Below are 19,457 nucleotides of genomic sequence, written 5' to 3'. Positions count from 1 at the left end.
GGCCTCCTCCCGGTGGGACATGCCTGGAACACAATGAACTCACCCGAAACTCTGGCTGATTGGGACCCACACCCAGTTTCACAGCTTGGCTCAGGTGATTAGAGGATCATCAGGGGGTCCTTTTGTCCCTCTGTGGGGGGATACTCCCACTAGGTTTATATCTGGGACTGTCCACCATTTGACCTTAGAACTGAAGAAGCTTCTCGGATGAGAGGTGAAACGTCTTCAAGTAACTTAAAGAAGTCCAGACGCTTTTCTTTGCAAGCTCCTTTGACAGCTCTAATAGTAATTTAGGATTGGCTTCGCGGGCCAAATGTAATTAGGCTGTGGGCCAAATTTGGCCCGCGGGCCAGAGTTTGACACCTATGGTCTATAAGATTGCTAAACAAGGGGGAGGGTGCATCCGACCTCCTCAGCTGTAATTGGTCCAGCCCAGAGTCGATCATGACCAATTGGCCAATCCAACACCTTTCATTATTTATACCCTTCCAAAAAAAAAAAAAAATCGATCGGCCCATAAAAACAAAAAATCGCCATCGGGCATACCGGGCCAGTCCAGCTATGAACAAACAGCAATAACAGTGTAGTTGTGTTTGTGTGAACAATAAAGATTTGAAGATGAAGAGTTTGATTCTACTTTCATTGTGTGATCAACAACAACCCGTGTGAGTGAAGCACAAACTGACTGTATCCAAACTTGCTCTCCTGCAGCAGACGGGCTGTGTGGGTTTCTGCTCTGCAGCCTCCACACCGTTAGCTGTGGCTTTCACTTTAATAACACAATGACAGTTACAAGCAGGAACTCTGCTTCAAGAATGATTCCAGGAAGGATCTGTGTTCTTCACCTGTGAGAGAAACAGCTCAAATCCTCAACTCACAGCTGACAAATGAACTTTAATGGACTCAAAGGAGAGACCATGAAGCCCCTGCAGTCTGCTCAGCTCCCATTTTATTACCTGAGCTGAGTTTTTCATTCTGGATATCACACACGTAAGAACAGATCAAGTCTGAACAGCAAATGTTGGAGAATCATTTTGAAGTCTTGCTAAATGTCGTTATTATTACAAAAACTACTGAATGATTCAGAAAATCCTTTCCAACAAGCAGAAATATGCAAACAAAGTAGAAACAAGGCAACATGAGTCATTCAGATGCAGATAACATATTCTCCTTATTTTGAAGAACACAGTCATGAAATCTTTCTGTGTGTCATTCATTGAGTTGAAGTGCCTAATAGAAGAGGAAGAGCAGCAATAATCAATGATAGCTGAGACATTGAGAACATGGCTGTATGCCTGCTATCATAACAGCAAACAAAGCACACAAACAGCAAACACACAATAATGTGCTCGCAGCTTGTTGTGTGTTGTGTCATTTTTGACATTTCATGAAGTCACAAAAATGTGTGCGACTCATTAAAGGAGTGTGTACGTGTCAGTCAGTGCTCTGTATTCATGTGTTCACCTCATTAAAGTCACTCAGACACTTTTCTCCTCCAAACTTACAGCACAGCTTCATATTTCACTGACTGATTCTTTCATTACATCCATTAAGGGTCACACAGTGAAATTAGTGCAAACTTACAAATGTGTTGCAACAATTTTGGCCTCCAAACTGAACTTTGAGACAAACAGTGAAGCTGTGAGCAAAAAGAGGCTCCAGTGTGTGTCATGGTGGAGGAAACTGTTGTATTCCCACATTCAAAACATGCTGATCTTATTGGATTTGTCCCTCAAAGTCTTTTTCCTCCTTTTTCTCTTCATCCAAATGTTCTAGCAGGCTGACTGTGAGTCCCTGTTGAACCTGTACAGCAGAAAGTAACAGCAGTCAGCGGCCTCCACTTGACTTCATGACTTCAACGCCTCGCACAGTCACTTTCACTTTCTTCCTTCTGTCTTTTAGTCCTAAAATGTAGAACAACACCAGATCCAAATATTTGTGTCCTTCACTCACATCTTCAAATGATCCCTTCCATATCAGAGATGATACAAAGGCAACATTTGTCTTATTTCTCTTTCAGGAATCAAAAAGTACTTTTGTACTGTTGTGTAAATGTGTGTGTAAAGGTGGATGACTGCCTGCTGCAGATGAAATCTAACCATGGCTACAAATAAATGAAGCTGACGTGAAACACAGCCCTGTTTTTATTACTGTTTATAGATATTAGAATTGATGATCATCATTTTAATGATTCTTAAAACCGTCGTCGATAAAACAGGACAATTAAAAATGAGATGCTGTGAATATTATTTATTCATTTTGATTCACAAAGATAAACATATTTTAAACACACAACCGAACCACATGTAAGTAAGTAAGTAAAACTTTATTTATAGAGCACCTTTCAAGATAAAAATCTCAAAGTGCTTCACAGAAGCTAAAACCTTAAAAACAAAAAAAAGAAAAAAGAATTTGACTATAAATTATGTTTCATGAGATTTTATTCTTTTAAAGTCCTTTGTTTATAATTTATGAACTTTTAAATGATTTTTACAGAATATTATTTTTTATGTTTGTATTTTTATTAATAGTTTAGTTATATTTAGTTTGTATATTTAGTGTTTTCATCACAGCTGTTAAACAACAGATAACAGTGTGTGTTAGTAAATTCACAGCAACATGAATGTTTCTGACTGTTTGTGCATCATGTGACCCAGATTTTTGGATCTGCTGTCAGATTGAAATGAAGACGATGAAACCACAGCAGCTTCAGCTGAGCTGTCAATCAGCAGCAGCAGTCTTATCTGTGGGCCGCAGGGGCTGATGGGAGCTTTGAGGACCTGTTAGAAACCACGTGGCCCTCGTCTGATCTCACAGCTCGTCCTTGTTTGGCCTCAGCTGCATCAGAGCGCCACTTCTCCCCAGGTTCACCAGAGGAAACACCACTGCACAAAATGCTTTTCCTCCCAGCTGCTGCTCTGTGCTGTCTGTGTTCAGGTGAGTGTTTCCAGCCAATCAGGAGCCAACAAAGTCAACCTGTAACAAACACTGTCACACTAACCTTCATCTATCTGTCTGTGTCTCTACAGCACTGGTTACCATGGCAGCAGAAATGCTGATTCAGGACGATTTAACATTGACCAGGAGAGTTGGAGAAAGTGTCTCCTTCAGCTGTGGAGGGATTAATAAGTGTGATGATAACCTGATATTCTGGTACCAGAAGAAAGAAAAAGAAACATTCAGAGTGATTCTTTATATTGATAAGAGCAGTGGTTCTGTTTACTCAGGTTACGGTCATCCTCAGAAAGATGACTTTTCAGCTGAGAAAAAACAGAACAGCTGTGAGTTGAAGATAAAGAAAGTTAAACGCGATCATTCAGCCACCTACTACTGCTTCTGTTACAAGGATGCTCCCCACAGTGAGAAATGATCCCTGCAGCCTGAACAAAAACCAACAGATGAACAGATGTCAAACAGTGTCTGTGACAGGAAGAGAGCAGTAAACCACAGCCCAGCTTCACATGTTTCACCTCCATCTCAGAGTCACAAACATACTGAGCTCCATGTTGGTTTACTGCTCTAATAATTAAGATTATTTAATTTTAGCAATTATGTTAGCATGCTTAAATGAGTATTGTTTGTTAACTTTGGCCAATAAGCTTGAAAACAAAACACAGCTTCATGTGACAGTTTTGTTTTTTAGTGTTCAAGTCCAAGTCCCATTTAATCTTTCTTGCTTCCTTAAAGTGTTTACAGTTCAACTTTAGAATTCAAAAGAGCCCTCAGCATATTTTAATATTATATTTATTATATTACTATTAATATATTTCTCCAAAGAATCATGACTGTATATGAGTCTTGTAAAACATTTGTCTTAATGTTGTCTTATGTCAGATTTCAGTCAAGTCAGTTTTTAATTCAATGAATTCAATATCACACTCGCCATCATCCAATCAAGTCTGTGTAACTGGGAAGAAAATAGTCCGTTTAGTGACACAGGATACAAACATGGAAGCAAGATGCATAATTAGGATTATTTATAATAAATATGAATAAATTAGTGCAACTTCTTTAACCATAAAGAACAACAATCCTTTAGGACAGTGTCTCATCAATGCACTGAACTCACTGTTATCCCTCTGACAGCCTCCACATGTTCTCACTGTAATTTCCCCTCATGAATGAATTTATGCTGCACTAATCTGAATGTTTGCAGGGAAATCAAACGCATTTCACTCGCAGTACTCGAGCTGACTTATCTTTGTTTGAATGACGACTTGTACGCGCTGACTCCACAGACAAGGCACGAAAATATGTCAGGCTACGTCAATAGCGGTTGGTCTTCAGGGTTTCTACTCCACGGCCGTATTTCATACGGGTCCACATTTCCAATGCACGCTATTTTCTGCAAGTACCGCCGCTTCGCCTCTGGACGCAATCGGTCTCTATACTGTTCATTCTCTTTTGAGCTGCTTTTAAGCATCTTTCTTGGAGTCGTTGTTCCAACACAGTGTGTTTGTTTTGATTCGTAGACCCCCGAAAATGGCGCTGCGCTCCCATTGCGGCATGACGTCAACTCCAAAGCCTTATGCTCTGATGCATTGTGGGAGATGGAGTTATTCAGGAGATGCTGTTTCCTGAATAACTGAATAATCAGATCAGTAATTTCGTGACACTAATCAGTCATTTTGATTTAAAACACAGTTTAACTGAAGTGGTCAAACTGTTGTGATGATGTGGGGACTTTGCTGTGACTTATAAAGTGTCTGCTTACTTTTATTTGTTCTGTAAATATTGTAGTAGTGGCTAGTTTTAACCTTCTGATCCACACATCTGCTGCTGGTTACCAGTGAAGGAACTGATGTACTTTATTATAGTTTGTTAAAGATTTCTCTTTTGTTCTGGTCAATTTGAGCTTTAGTGTTTGTTTACAGCACAGCTGCATACAAGTGACAGCAAGTCAAAGTGAAGTTACCTGTCTGTCAGTAGCAGCCTGTATTCTGATTTATGTCTTTATTCAGTGTAAAGTTTAACTTTGTTGCCACAAAGACTTAGAGAGGAGGACAGAGAGGGCGAGAGCAGGATGAAGACAGCAAAGAGAGCAAAAAGAAAAAGTAAGAGAGGACATGTGGTTAAATTCACCAAAAAGGATAAAGTTTATGAGGAGTTCACATAACTAAAGAGTGTTTTGTACTGCTATCAGTTGTGGATCCCTGACCTGCTGCTCTAATAATTACTATGAGATTATATATTTGTTATTTTCTAGTTTGTAGTTGAGTGAGGAGGATGGAGAAAGAGAGGACAGAGAGGTTGTACAAAAACAGGAATAGAATAGAATAGAATAGAATTCAACTTTATTGTCATTGCACATGCACAGGTACAGGGCAACGAAATGCAGTTTGCATCCATCCAGAAGTGCTTTAGTGATATAGATATATTACAATATATATTAGCAATAGTATAGATATGTAAGTATATTACAGAAATGGGTCTATTATGGTATGTTATAATGTACACGGTATGAAGTATGTTGTGAATATGCTATAACTATAAGTATGTACAGGCTGTAGTGAGTACAAGCTATGTACAGGCTATGAACAGGATATAAATATGAAAAACTATACAGAATATGAAATAAATAACTTTACAGAAATCTGAGATATACAGCTATACAGAAATGGGAACTGTGCAAGTTGTAAACAGTTGTAGGATTAAAAATTATCGAATGTACAGAATGATTATTTACACAGAGCTATACAGTAGTGCAGTTAAGATAAGTGAGGGTGTAGATAATTCCTACAGAGGCTATATAAAGTGCTAGTGGTTGTGAGTGGTGGTTCACTCCATGTTATTATTATGTGTTTGAGGGTACAGTTGTCCATTGTGGGGGTGTGTATGTTCAGTCCATGAGTTTAACGTGGGTCAGATGTGATAATAATTTTTATAAAGTTTTTCATGTATTTTATTGATGAATTGCTTTCCAGTAGCACATTTCTAAAAATGCCAGTGAACATTATGAACAGAGAATATTGATATGAATGATATCAGGAATCACTCCAACCACGGCTGAACAGGATGCCTGCCACTACAAATCTATTCTCCACTCATGGAATTGTAATGTTTGTCTAATTCAGCTAAGATGTGCAAACATGAAAAGGGTTGATTGCATTCACAATCAGCATATTCCATTAATAATAATTACAAGGCACTGCATGCATGACATTATGATTGGGAGGTGAGTCGCCTAAAAGTTGGAACCAAGAGTCTCACCTGAGCAAACATGAGACAGAATTCATGCTGAGGTTTTCAGACATGAAGCATAATTTAGGTCTTATTTTTCTGCGGGTTCAGTGAATTTCTGTCAGAGGATGAAGAAGCTCTCAGTGTTGGAATCTGTGAGATGTCAGCCTTCAACAAAGGCCTTGTTTGTCTGTTTACATGCCGTCGGGTGAACAGGGGATTCTGTGCTTTGTGTTTACATCGTTTGTGGGATTTACTGACCTGCTCTTTTAATTTGTTGTTCTTACTTTTTTTTTTTTTTTTTTTTTTTTTGGCCTGTCCCGTTTGGCTCTTTTGCATCAGAATTGTTGTCTAAAGGCAAAGAAAGATGCCCAACGGATTTACTTTACCAAACTGACCATCCCAGCCTTGCCGTAATGGTCCATTTGATTCACCTTTTATTGTTTATTTTATTTTCACTTACTGAATACGGGACAGACTTGACTGGGGGAAAGAAGGGGAGAAAGAAAGAGGGAAAGAGAAACAGCTGAGAAGAGGGACGGGGGAGAAGGGCAAAAGACAAAAACCAACAGAACGGGCAGAGAAAAAAAAATGCATATATCAATCACCTGGGTCACCTGCTGAGAAAGAAAAAAGAAAACAAGCAGAAGAGAACAAGAGTAATAGAATAAACAACATCACAATGATATATGGGAATATGACAGTAAATACTAAATGTTAAACATTATTGTGCAGCACATAAGATCAACAGAACACAGTGTGCTTTGAGGTAGGAGCCAAAAAGGGTGTAGTTTGTGGGTGTGATCACCCGTGTGTACACCTGTGAGCATGGACGCGCTTGTTTTTTGTTTTTTTAAAAGGTTCCTTCATGTAATGATCTGCTAGAGGGTGTGGGGGGGCCACAGCCCCGTCCTCCAGGGCATGAAGCAGGTATGGAGGAGATCAAAACTCCAGACATCCAGAGGCCCCCAGAACACAAGAGACCAAGGAAGACCAACAGAGGGGCAGCCGCGCCACTGTCCCGGAAAGAGCTGAGGAGAGTCCCAGATGAGGGCTCACTCAGCAGCCGCGGAGCAGAAGCCAGGGGGAGTTGCAGTGACGCGCCCGTGAGCTCCGCCGGCAGCCAGCTGTGCCTGAGTGACCGAGCCCCAGGCCGAGAGGCCGGGGGCACCCCACCTCCGAAGTGGCCCGAGCGAGCCCCAGGCTCCAGGCCCCGATAAGCGGCCACCAAGGAGTGAGCCGGTGTGTACCTGGACGCCCATCCCCGGACACAAAGAACCACCAACGCACCGATGTCTGAGGGGGTCCGCCACTGGCAGGGGAAGTGGTGGTAGGGGGAGATAGGCCTCCAAACCTTGGAGGGCCTGAGATGTCCCCAGAGAGGTGGCGCCTGACACCCAACCTGACATATAGACACAGACATACAGGCACACAGACACAAACATCCATTCCCACCCTCATGCTCTCATATGCACTTACTCCACACTCAACCAACGTGGAGACAGACATAAAGAGACGCTGTACACACGATCACACTCCCCAAGCGTACTCTACAAACCGGGTCTAGGTGCCCCCGCCCCTGGAGGGGGGAACTGCACCCAGACCCAGGTGGTGTTTCCCTTTTCCCTGCGGTGGGGGGAGGCAGACCGCCCCGACTCCGCAGCAGCAGGAAGGCTCCACACTCCAGACCGCAGTCGGACGGCCAACTCCTCCTCCTAGTCCTAGCCCCCCTGCTCCAGCAGGTCGCAGAGAATGGGGGTGAGAGAAGACTCCAAACCTCCCTCCACCCGTTCATTGTAATGTTGATGCATGTGTGTTCTAAGGTGCAATTAAAACCCAGGAGGGCATGGAGCTACCTGCCAGAGAGCAGCAGGTAAGCGCATAGCCCCTCCTGCTAGCCCTCAATGTCTATGTGTATTTAAAATTGAGAGGTGGGCAACGATGCCAGGGGTGGGGTGTACACCCTGATGGTACTTTGGACTCCGTGATTGTGCCCACCCCCAAGATCCTATATGTATGTGTAATGAGAGTGTGAGTAATGTGAATGTCTAAGTTGTGGGATAAAATTGAGGCAGAGGCAGCCAGAAGGGGACAGAGGGGGGGGGGGGGGGTGGCCTCCTCTGCACCCTGGTGACATACCCCTACTCCAAGGCCCTGCATGTGTGGGTGGTTGTGGTGGAGCGGGAAGAGGGAGGCAGCTGGAGATGGGGAGGGAAGGAAGGGAGGGGCAAGTGACCCCTCCCTGGGGCCAGCTCCCCCGCTGACCCCAGTAGGCACCCCCATACTCCGCGACCCGCCAGGGAAAGGGGGCCCAGGCCCATCCAGACCGGGGCCCAGTGCAGCAGCGCCGCCCGGCCCCACAGAGCCCGGGACAGTCCACCCAACCCCACCACAGAGAAAACTGCACCCACCCCACCATCCACTCATCTTCCAGACTACATAAGACAATAAACACCCAGGCTGAGATCTTCCTCCACCTCTCCTGTGTCTCCCTCTCCTGCAGAGAGTTCCTGAGGAGAGGAAAGCTCCTGCAAGATGTGACAATCTCCCCCACCAGTTGAAGAGCCCCCCAGGTGGCTCGACGCACCGGCGGCACCCTGCTCCAGGGCTGGGCCCCCATGCACCCACCCGCCCACAACCCCGGCAACACACCAACCAGGACCCAAGCCCCCGAGGCCCGGTCCGGGTCCCAGCCCAGAGACGGAGCGCCCCCAGAACCTCACGCCCATCCCGGACCCACCCAGGGGCAGCCAGGCTACCAGGTCAGTAACCCACGTCCGTCAGCACAGACCCTCCCCTAGCCCCGCTGCACGCAGCCGCGAGGAAACAGTCACCTGAGAGCCAACAGAGCCCCTAACCGGACATGACCGCTACCCCGGGTTGAGCCCCCCAAGGAAGATGCCTCCGGGGAACCCCCCAACGCCCTAAGCCTGTCCCTACCCCCACACCAATCACAACAGTGAAGGCGGGACCAAACTATGACCCCCCACCCCCACTAGGTGATGGAGCTGATCAAAGGAGCCCAGAGCAATTGATCTGATGTGGTGGCAGAGGCTGTATCAAGACTAATGTAATCTAATAGATAATTTCTATATTGGTTAGAATTAAGATTATTTTTATTTTTCCAGTTCATGAGGACTGTTTTCTTGGCTATGCATAGGGCAGTGAAAACCATATGGGCGATATTCTTTTCTGAAGTGACATTATCTAAGCTGCCCAACAAACACACTAAGGGGGAAGTTGGAATGTTACATTTCAGACACTTCGATAAGTCTTCACATATCTCGCGCCAAAACTTCTGAACTGGTGGACAGAACCAAAGAGCGTGGATATAATTGTCCGGTGAATTGGTTTGGCAGTGTGAGCAGTTGTTGGTAGACGTAAAGCCCATCTTGAACATCCGATGACCTGTATAGTGCACTCTATGTAATATTTTGTATTGAATTAATTGAAGACTGGGATTTCTAATTAGATGAAAGGTTTTTAAGCAAATCTGAGACCAGAAGTTTAGGTCTAAGTTAACTGATAAATCCGCTTCCCATTTTGCAATAGGAAGTGATATTGATTCATCTGTTTTAGAAAGCATTCTGTATATTTTGGATAGTAATTTGGGGGGTTTAAGAGTAAGAAATTGAACCACACTTGGTGGTGTTTGTAGTTCAACTTGACCCGGTTTAAATTTCTTTTTTACTATGGATTTAATTTGTTGATATTCTAAAAATCTTTTCTTGTTGATCCCATATTGTGTAACTAGTCCGTCAAATGAAATAAATTCTGTTCCTTCTAGTATATGTTCTAAATATTTGATTCCTTTATCACTCCAATCTGAAAAGTTTATCATATTATTGTTTTGTAATATGTCAGGGTTGTTCCAGATAGGTGTACGTTTGCATGGGATTAATGAAGACGCCGTCAATTTTAGAAACTCCCACCATGCTGTCAGAGAAGAGCTGATGTTGATGCTTTTAAAGCATTCATGTCGTTGGATGTTTGAGCTGATAAATGGTAGGTCTGAGATCTCTAGATTATTGCAGAGTGCTTGTTCTACATCTAGCCAAGGTTCATCTAAGAGGGTGTGTTTTAGCCATCCTGAGATAAACTGAAGCCTGTTGGCTAAGAAGTAGTGCTGAAAGTTCTTACTTTTTAATTTTAGCTTTTTGGTGGTTAAAAATAGTTTCTATGAGTTGTAAGATTTATTCAGAAGTTTTTGTGGATACCACACATTTCTATATTTACGTAAAAGAGTCTGGCATCATGTCCTTGAAACTAAAACTTCCCCCTTCTGCCCATTTACATAAAATAAAAGAATCAATGCTAGCACCTCCACCTGCTTTTAAACTTAATCATGAAACATAACCTGCCCCTCAACTTTCACTGTTTCTTCTTTCAGATGCAGGCTCAGTGCTGTTAAAGAGCTTGAGAGCAAAAATTAGATTTAAAAACTTTGTTCAGTCTCAGTCTACATACAAACCTCATATCAAGAGGTCAGCAAGTACAGTGCAGCATCACCACAACCCTGCTTCACCCCTATCCACACATCTATCCACAACAAAGCGAGCCCCACCCCCCACTCCAGCCCAGCCTCACATCTACTTCACAGCTGATCAGGTGAGAAATCAGCTCAAGAGGACAAAGGCAAGGAAGGCAGCAGGTCCGGATGGAATCTGCTCCAGACTGCTCAGGGACTGTGCAGACCAGCTCTGTCAGGTGGCCCTGTACATCTTCAACCTGAGCCTGAGCCTGGAGAGGGTTCCTGAACTGTGGAAGACTTCCTGTGTGGTTCCGGTGCCAAAAATCGCACACCCCAGGGAGCCCAACCACTTCAGGCCTGTTGACTTCTCATCTGATGAAGACCATGGAAAGGCTCATCCTGCACCACTTTCGGCCACTGGTGGGCTCAGTGTTGGACCCCCTGCAGTTCGCCTACCATTCTGGAATTGGGGTGGATGACACTGTCATTGAACAAGAAACTGGACTGGACTACAAATACAGACGTCCTGTATAAGAAGGGCCAGGGTCCACTCCACCTGCTGAGGAGACTGAGGTCCTTCGGAGTCTGCAGGACTCTGTTAAGGACATTCTATGACACTGTGGTAGCATCTGCCATTTTCTATGCAGTGGCCTGCTGGGGGAGTGGATGCACGGACAGGGACAGGAGCAGGATTGACAAACTGGTGCGGAGGTTGGTTGGTGAGGGGAGGATGTTAGTAAAGCTGACATCCATCATGAACAACCCACATCACCCACTGCATGAGTCTGTGAGTGGGCTGAGCAGCTCCTTTTGTCAGAGACTGAAACACCCTCGATGCAGGAAGGAGCACTTTCACAGATCATTCATCCCAACAGCAGTTAGACTCTATAACTCCTCAATCACGATGTCATAAGTCACTGGACACTGTGAACATCCACGGTCACCACTTCATGCATAATGGACCCTCCATGACCTTCCAAGCTATATAGTTTATGTCTTCCATATTTCCAATTATATCCATAATCACATACTGTGTATGCTACCATTGTATATAGTTTATTATCTTACTTTTTTTCATTGATTGTACTTAATTGTATTTTTGTATTTCCTTCATATATCTGTACCTGAGCTGAGGTGACGCAAAAATTTCCCCGTTGTGGGATCAATAAAGTCTTATCTTATCTTATCTTATCTCTTATCTTAAGTATCATGTTTAAGAATCAGATATTAATGCTTGTAGAAAATAAATTTGGGGTAAAATTATTTGCTGCCAACAGAAAAAAATAGAAAATCAAGAAACAAAGTTGGATGTATAAATCTATGTTATTTATTATTTATTACTGACGCTCGTTAGGGAAACACAGACCAGGCTATTAAACATCCAAAAAACAAAGTTTGGACCCTCCTGTTGTTTGCACACAGAGGTTCAATTATTGTTCTTTATTAGAGATGGGACTTTAATGCGTTAATTGACATTCATTAATTTGAAAAAATAACACGTTTAAAAAAACACGCATTTAATCGCACTTTCCAAGCAAAGGGGAACTTTTGTCAATGCACACTTTTCTGGTACTGTAAACCAATTACACTGATGCACAAACTACAAAAATGGAAGATGCAAATTTCATTTCAAAAGAAATTTGTTAAAAGTGCAGTTTTTGTGCAAACTGGACTTTGGATGCCACCAAAGCACCTCAACCATACGGTACCATCTAAATGCAAAACACGTTGCAGCGAGCACAGAAACTGTGGGAGCTGTTAGTGGTAGCAGTCCCAGTCAGAGTACCAACAAAAAGATGTCGGCAGCCCAAACTTGATGAAATGACTGGCTTCAGGACCAAAATTAGTAAGTCAGCATTGGACAAACTTACAAATTCTCTCACAAAATGTATTGCTCTGGACTGTAGACCACTATCAGTGGTAGGAGGTCGGGGGGTTGGAAAATGTGCTACAGATTCAGATGAGGAAGCCCTGTGTAAGTTTGTACAGAGCAGAATCCACCATCAGCGAGACAGACTGCACACCGCAGTTTGACCCGTCGAGCAGCGACACAGCTGTGTGTCCTGGCCCACAAGTATTTGATTTGTCCTGCCACTTCTGCCCCATGTGAGAGACTGTTCTCACTTACAGGTCACATAGGATCAAAACAGAGCTGCTCTGAAAATGTGAACATGTTAGTAGAGAGAGAGTAAATAAGCATGGAGGTCTTGTGAGTCCAATGTGTTTGTTAGTTTTTGCACTAAAATGCTCAATGATCACACTGTTTTAGCCTAATGTACAAAATAATGTTGGCAAAGGTTACTCAGAGTTTAAAGGTGAAGCTGGTCAAGTAACCGTTTATGTTTCCGCCTTTTTGCTTTTATACAGAAAACTGCACTTTATGCTGAAATTTGTATTATTATTACTTAAAGACAATACCATTTGAAAATCCACATAAAGTACTTAAAATAACACTTGAATTTTAAGTCTGTCCAACTTTGGCCAGGGATTTTTTTTAATGCAGTTTAAATGCTTTTTCCCCATAAATTGAAAGAGCTTGGGTTATAATATTCATGTGCATGACAATCATTTCATTCTGTCGCCCACTAAAACCCTTTTAAATAAAAAAAAAGTGCTTTGGGGCAAATTTTCATGTGCGATTAAATGTGATTAATCAAGATTAATTAATTGCAAAGCCTCTAATTAAGTTGATTTTTTTTAATTGAGTCCCACCCCTATTATTTATATAACGCCAAACCCCAACAACAGTCTGCTCAATGAAGTTTTATACCGTAAGTTAAAAACCCTACAATAATACAGAGAAACCCGTATTAAGCACACAAAACCCTACAAGCAAACACTTTGTGGGAAATGGGAAAGAAAAACTCTCTTTCAGCAGGAAGAATCGTCCAGCAAAACCAGGCTCAGGGAGGATTCACCATCTGTCACAGCTGGCTGGAGTGAAGGGAGGTAAACAAGGCTAAAGAAACGCTGTGGAAGAGAGCAAGAGATCAATAAGGATTTATTATAAAATGCAGAGTGCTGTATAAAACATAGTGAGTGAAGAAGAGATGAGAGAAGGAGAAACGTCCAGTGCATCATGGGAATCCCTCAGCAGCCTAAGCCTACTGCAGCATAACTAAGGAAGGATTCGGGGTCTCCTGATCCAGCATAACTATATGGTTTAGCAAAAAGGATGATGTCATCCAGTATTGAGTGTAGACACAGCAAGCAATATAATACTGACACAAAGCTGACTGACTGCCATGAATAACTACATTTTAAGCAGACTAAACAGAAGCCTGTAAATTCCAGTTGCATTATTCATGTCAGGTGTTTCATTCCAGACCTCAAATGCTGACCTGGATCAAAAATTCAGAATCAACTGAATCAGTTAATGAAGAATCCATGTGCATTAAAGAAAAGAGAAGAAGAGACAGTCATGTTGATATGAACATTAGAGAAACACATCATGGAGCTGAAATATGATCCTGCTTCCTCATTTGGACTCATTCACCTCAGCTGACACGTTCAGCAGCAGACAGGTTTTTGTAGCAGTCTGTCTCACTGTGGGAGGATAGCAGCAGATGGTACTACATCTTTGGCTCTGGAACTAAACTCTATGTAACAGGTAAGAACAAAGAATTTTCCTTCTGTTGTTTTATTGTAGAAGCTGAAAATATTTTAAAAGCCAGCTTCTATTGTTGCAGGTATTAGATGTTAGGTTTTCAAAAAATAAAATAAAAAAATAAAAAAAAAAATAAAAAAAAATCTGCAGCCATTGTTACATAAGAAAAGCTCAATAATCTCTGAAAACATGTTGAAATCTCACTGAACAACTAAAGTTATTCTTTATTTCTGCAAATATTAGTGATGTTACAAATATTTAGGATTTGATCCTCTCAGTGATTCTGCTGGTTTTTAACACAAGATCATATTTGATGTTCAAATAAGTAGAAATAAATGTGTATATATAAGCTATGCTAAAGAGAAAATAGATAGCAGTTAATGGTGTGATTAAAAAATGTGATAACAAAAATTAGAATGAAATTGTTACGAGTCAGATTTGTTTGATGTGTGAGACTAAATTTCAAAAGACAAGAAAAATGTTACCAGTAACTGCTTCTTTGAAAAAATATGTACAGGTAAATAACATTTTGCCAAACTGTTTCTCACATACAATATATGATGTAAAGTATGATCATTAGTTCATATTATTTAAAAAAGGTATTTAATTTACATTTAAGTGTCTGATTAATTACATTTAAATGTGTGTAACAATCCATTCACACATTTAAAGCATATAATAAAATAAACAATAGATGTGCTGCTGTTGCAATTGTTGGAGTATAAAATACAAGAATTGTGAAATCTATATAGCAAATGTTTAAAAACTCCGATGCAAAAATGTAAATTTCATTGTTGAAATTATGTTGTGAAAGAAATAATTTATTTTTGGAAACAAACTAATTTCTGTTAGAATTTTTTTTTTTTTAGATGGGAAATCAAATTTAAATTGTATAAAAACAAATATCTATATACATTTACATGTGTGAGTCATATTTTGAAATAATATCAAGAAAATAAAAGAGAAGAAATACATTTTATTTCATGATGTAAAATCATGCTGAGTGTTCCTCATGTGAGCCATGATGACATGAGGTGATGACTGTGTTTGATATGAAGCTGAATCCAGTGTATGTAGTGAACTTTGTGCTGATGAGTAGTTTAGTGATCAGAGTCCATGTAGTTTCCAGGATCAGACTGAATGCAGTGCAGTGCTGGAAGCTGCTGCTGACTGTGTGAATGTGTGTCTGTGCTGCTTGTTGCTGCTGTCAAACTTCAGATGAGCAGGTAGTGAAGCCCGTGGTGAGCGTGTACCCAGCAGCATCCAGAGCCCACCTGGAGGGGAACAGCTCCCTGCTGTGTGTGGCCTCAGCCATGTTTCCTCCTCTGGTCCAGTTCTCCTGGAAAAGACAGAAGAAGAACGGCGGAGAAGCGGAGGAGCTGCCCCCTGCTGAGGGAGAGCAGCTGGAGCTCAGAGAGGCGGGACGCACCATTGCCATCAGGATGCTTGATGGGAGCCATTCTGACACATATAAATACAGCTGCTGGGTGAAGCACGAGGGGGGCACAGTGGAGGCCCGAACACAACAAGGTAATGAAGGCTTGGTGACTGTGTTCAGCAGTGATTCAGCTTCATGTGGAGATGCTGTCAAAGAGAGCAGAGCAGCAGAGGACTGACATTTCTCACTGCAGCTCCAAACATTTGACTCCTTTTCTGTTTCAGAGCTTCCAGCTCCAGCAGCCTCCTGTCCTCCAGAGAGAGAGCCAGCAGACCTGCCAGCTCTGCAGCCAGCTGACTGTAAGATCACCTGCTGCCTCTCTGCATGGACAGCTCCAATGTCCAATGAGGCAGCTGGAACAAGTTTAGGCTCTTAAAGTTGCACTAATTGATCAAATCTTCATCCAACAAGCTCTGATAAAGCCACTGTACACTAGCTGCTCAGCACCAAACAGCAGACAGACCATAATATGTCAGAGATCAGTTTGTTAGCTGCTTGTGGAGTTCTTCTGCCCCCAAGTGGACACAAACACTACATCAATTCATCCACTTGAAGAAGAAGCTGTGACTGTTTCTATTTGGACTTTTTCTCCTTGATCTGAGAGGAATAACCCGACTGTCTGTCTGTCTCTTTGTGTCTGTCTGTCCTTCAGTGTCCTTCCAGTCTCAGTGCAGGGTGAAGCTGCTCTGCCTGCTGTACACAGTGCTGATAGTGAAGAGTCTGGTGTACTGCTGTGGACTCTCTCTGCTGATGATGCTCACAAACAAGGGAGCGTCCACCAACTGCACACATGCTGACTGACTGTTTCCTGCTCGCCTTTTCTCACCATCACATCTCATCAATTCATCTCATTCATCACTTTGATCACAAATGTTAGTTATGATGTGTTGAGCTTATTTTGCCTTTTTCTTCAACAGTTAGAAGATCGTCTGAAATAAATACATCTTTACATGTATTGTTGCTCTGAGTTAGAATTCTTTTTGTGCTTATTGTGACTTTTATTGTAGTAACAAAAACCATCAGGAATATTTTTATCACAAGTTTTCACTTTGATTTTCAAATGTCAAACAGTGTAGTTGTGTTTGTGTGAACAATAAAGATTTGAAGATGAAGAGTTTGATTCTACTTTCATTGTGTGATCAACAACAAGCCGTGTGAGTGAAGCACAAACTGACTGTATCCAAACTTGCTCTCCTGCAGCAGACGGGCTGTGTGGGTTTCTGCTCTGCAGCCTCCACACCGTTAGCTGTGGCTTTCACTTTAATAACACAATGACAGTTACAAGCAGGAACTCTGCTTCAAGAATGATTCCAGGAAGGATCTGTGTTCTTCACCTGTGAGAGAAACAGCTCAAATCCTCAACTCACAGCTGACAAATGAACTTTAATGGAATCAAAGGAGAGACCATGAAGCCCCTGCAGTCTGCTCAGCTCCCATTTTATTACCTGAGCTGAGTTTTTCATTCTGGATATCACACACGTAAGAACAGATCAAGTCTGAACAGCAAATGTTGGAGAATCATTTTGAAGTCTTGCTAAATGTCCTTATTATTACAAAAACTACTGAATGATTCAGAAAATCCTTTCCAACAAGCAGAAATATGCAAACAAAGTAGAAACAAGGCAACATGAGTCATTCAGATGCAGATAACATATTCTCCTTATTGTGAAGAACACAGTCATGAAATCTTTCTGTGTGTCATTCATTGAGTTGAAGTGCCTAATAGAAGAGGAAGAGCAGCAATAATCAATGATAGCTGAGACATTGAGAACATGGCTGTATGCCTGCTATCATAACAGCAAACAAAGCACACAAACAGCAAACACACAATAATGTGCTCGCAGCTTGTTGTGTGTTGTGTCATTTTTGACATTTCATGAAGTCACAACAATGTGTGCGACTCATTAAAGGAGTGTGTACGTGTCAGTCAGTGCTCTGTATTCATGTGTTCACCTCATTAAAGTCACTCAGACACTTTTCTCCTCCAAACTTACAGCACAGCTTCATATTTCACTGACTGATTCTTTCATTACATCCATTAAGGGTCACACAGTGAAATTAGTGCAAACTTACAAATGTGTTGCAACAATTTTGGCCTCCAAACTGAACTTTGAGACAAACAGTGAAGCTGTGAGCAAAAAGAGGCTCCAGTGTGTGTCATGGTGGAGGAAACTGTTGTATTCCCACATTCAAAACATGCTGATCTTATTGGATTTGTCCCTCAAAGTCTTTTTCCTCCTTTTTCTCTTCATCCAAATGTTCTAGCAGGCTGACTGTGAGTCCCTGTTGAACCTGTACAGCAGAAAGTAACAGCAGTCAGCGGCCTCCACTTGACTTCATGACTTCAACGCCTCGCACAGTCACTTTCACTTTCTTCCTTCTGTCTTTTAGTCCTAAAATGTAGAACAACACCAGATCCAAATATTTGTGTCCTTCACTCACATCTTCAAATGATCCCTTCCATATCAGAGATGATACAAAGGCAACATTTGTCTTATTTCTCTTTCAGGAATCAAAAAGTACTTTTGTACTGTTGTGTAAATGTGTGTGTAAAGGTGGATGACTGCCTGCTGCAGATGAAATCTAACCATGGCTACAAATAAATGAAGCTGACGTGAAACACAGCCCTGTTTTTATTACTGTTTATAGATATTAGAATTGATGATCATCATTTTAATGATTCTTAAAAAGGCTTTAATGAATCCTTCAGTCTGAAACCAACTTGGAACAAAACACATTAGAAGATGTGGGAAAGAACCACAGTGTGCACATATTTAAACACACAACAGAACCACAGCGTGCACATATTTAAACACACAACAGAACCACAGTGTGCACATATTTAAACACACAACAGAACCACAGTGTGCACATATTTAAACACACAACAGAACCACATGTTTGTTTTTTAAAAAAAGAATTTGACTATAAATTATGTTTCATGAGATTTTATTCTTTTGAAGTCCTTTGTTTATAATTTATGAACTTTTAAATGATTTTTACAGAATATTATTTTTTATGTTTGTATTTTTCTTTATAGTTTCGTTATATTTAGTGTTTTCATCACAGCTGTTAAACCACAGATAACAGTGTGTGTTAGTAAATTCACAGCAACATGAATGTTTCTGAGTGTTTGTGCATCATGTGACCCAGATTTTTGGATCTGCTGTCAGATTGAAATGAAGACGATGAAACCACAGCAGCTTCAGCTGAGCTGTCAATCAGCAGCAGCAGTCTTATCTGTGGGCCGCAGGGGCTGATGGGAGCTTTGAGGACCTGTTAGAAACCACGTGGCCCTCGTCTGATCTCACAGCTCGTCCTTGTTTGGCCTCAGCTGCATCAGAGCGCCACTTCTCCCCAGGTTCACCAGAGGAAACACCACTGCACAAAATGCTTTTCCTCCCAGCTGCTGCTCTGTGCTGTCTGTGTTCAGGTGAGTGTTTCCAGCCAATCAGGAGCCAACAAAGTCAACCTGTAACAAACACTGTCACACTAACCTTCATCTATCTGTCTGTGTCTCTACAGCACTGGTTACCATGGCAGCAGAACAGCTGATTCAGGACGATTTAACATTGACCAGGAGAGTTGGACAAAGTGTCTCCTTCAGCTGTGGAGGGACTGAACAGTGTGATCGTAACTGGATATTCTGGTACCAGAAGAAAGAAAATGAAACTTTCAAAGTGATACTTGATATTGATAAAACAAATGGTGACATAGACAAAACATATGGTCATCCTCAGAAAGATGATTTTTCAGCTGAG

General features: G+C 41.8%; 1 protein-coding gene across 2 annotated transcripts; it reads left to right on the top strand.

The window, feature by feature from the left end:
• Positions 1 to 2,681: 2,681 nt before the first annotated feature.
• Positions 2,682 to 16,797, top strand: LOC147307625 (immunoglobulin lambda-1 light chain-like). 2 transcript variants are annotated; one of them, XM_086271900.1, is made up of 6 exons: positions 2,682 to 2,937; positions 3,030 to 3,349; positions 14,207 to 14,261; positions 15,477 to 15,788; positions 15,921 to 15,995; positions 16,349 to 16,797. In XM_086271900.1, the coding sequence occupies exons 1-6, from the start codon at positions 2,895 to 2,897 to the stop codon at positions 16,495 to 16,497; spliced, it is 954 nt and encodes a 317-aa protein (XP_086128026.1). In that variant the 5' UTR covers positions 2,682 to 2,894; the 3' UTR covers positions 16,498 to 16,797. The 2 variants fall into 2 exon arrangements, with proteins under 2 accessions (XP_086128026.1, XP_086128027.1); XM_086271901.1 differs by having other exon boundaries at positions 3,030 to 3,351; positions 14,221 to 14,261.
• The last annotated feature ends 2,660 nt before the right edge of the window (positions 16,798 to 19,457 follow it).

Source organism: Aulonocara sp. 'chitande type north' Nkhata Bay, linkage group LG18, assembly GCF_057382095.1.
Source record: "Aulonocara sp. 'chitande type north' Nkhata Bay isolate Kocher_YH1m ecotype deep benthic linkage group LG18, A_spYH_male_GT1.1, whole genome shotgun sequence".
NCBI lineage: Eukaryota > Metazoa > Chordata > Actinopteri > Cichliformes > Cichlidae > Aulonocara > Aulonocara sp. 'chitande type north' Nkhata Bay.
The sequence above is the reverse complement of the archived record's forward strand: the minus strand, read 5'-3'. Positions and strand labels throughout refer to the sequence as shown.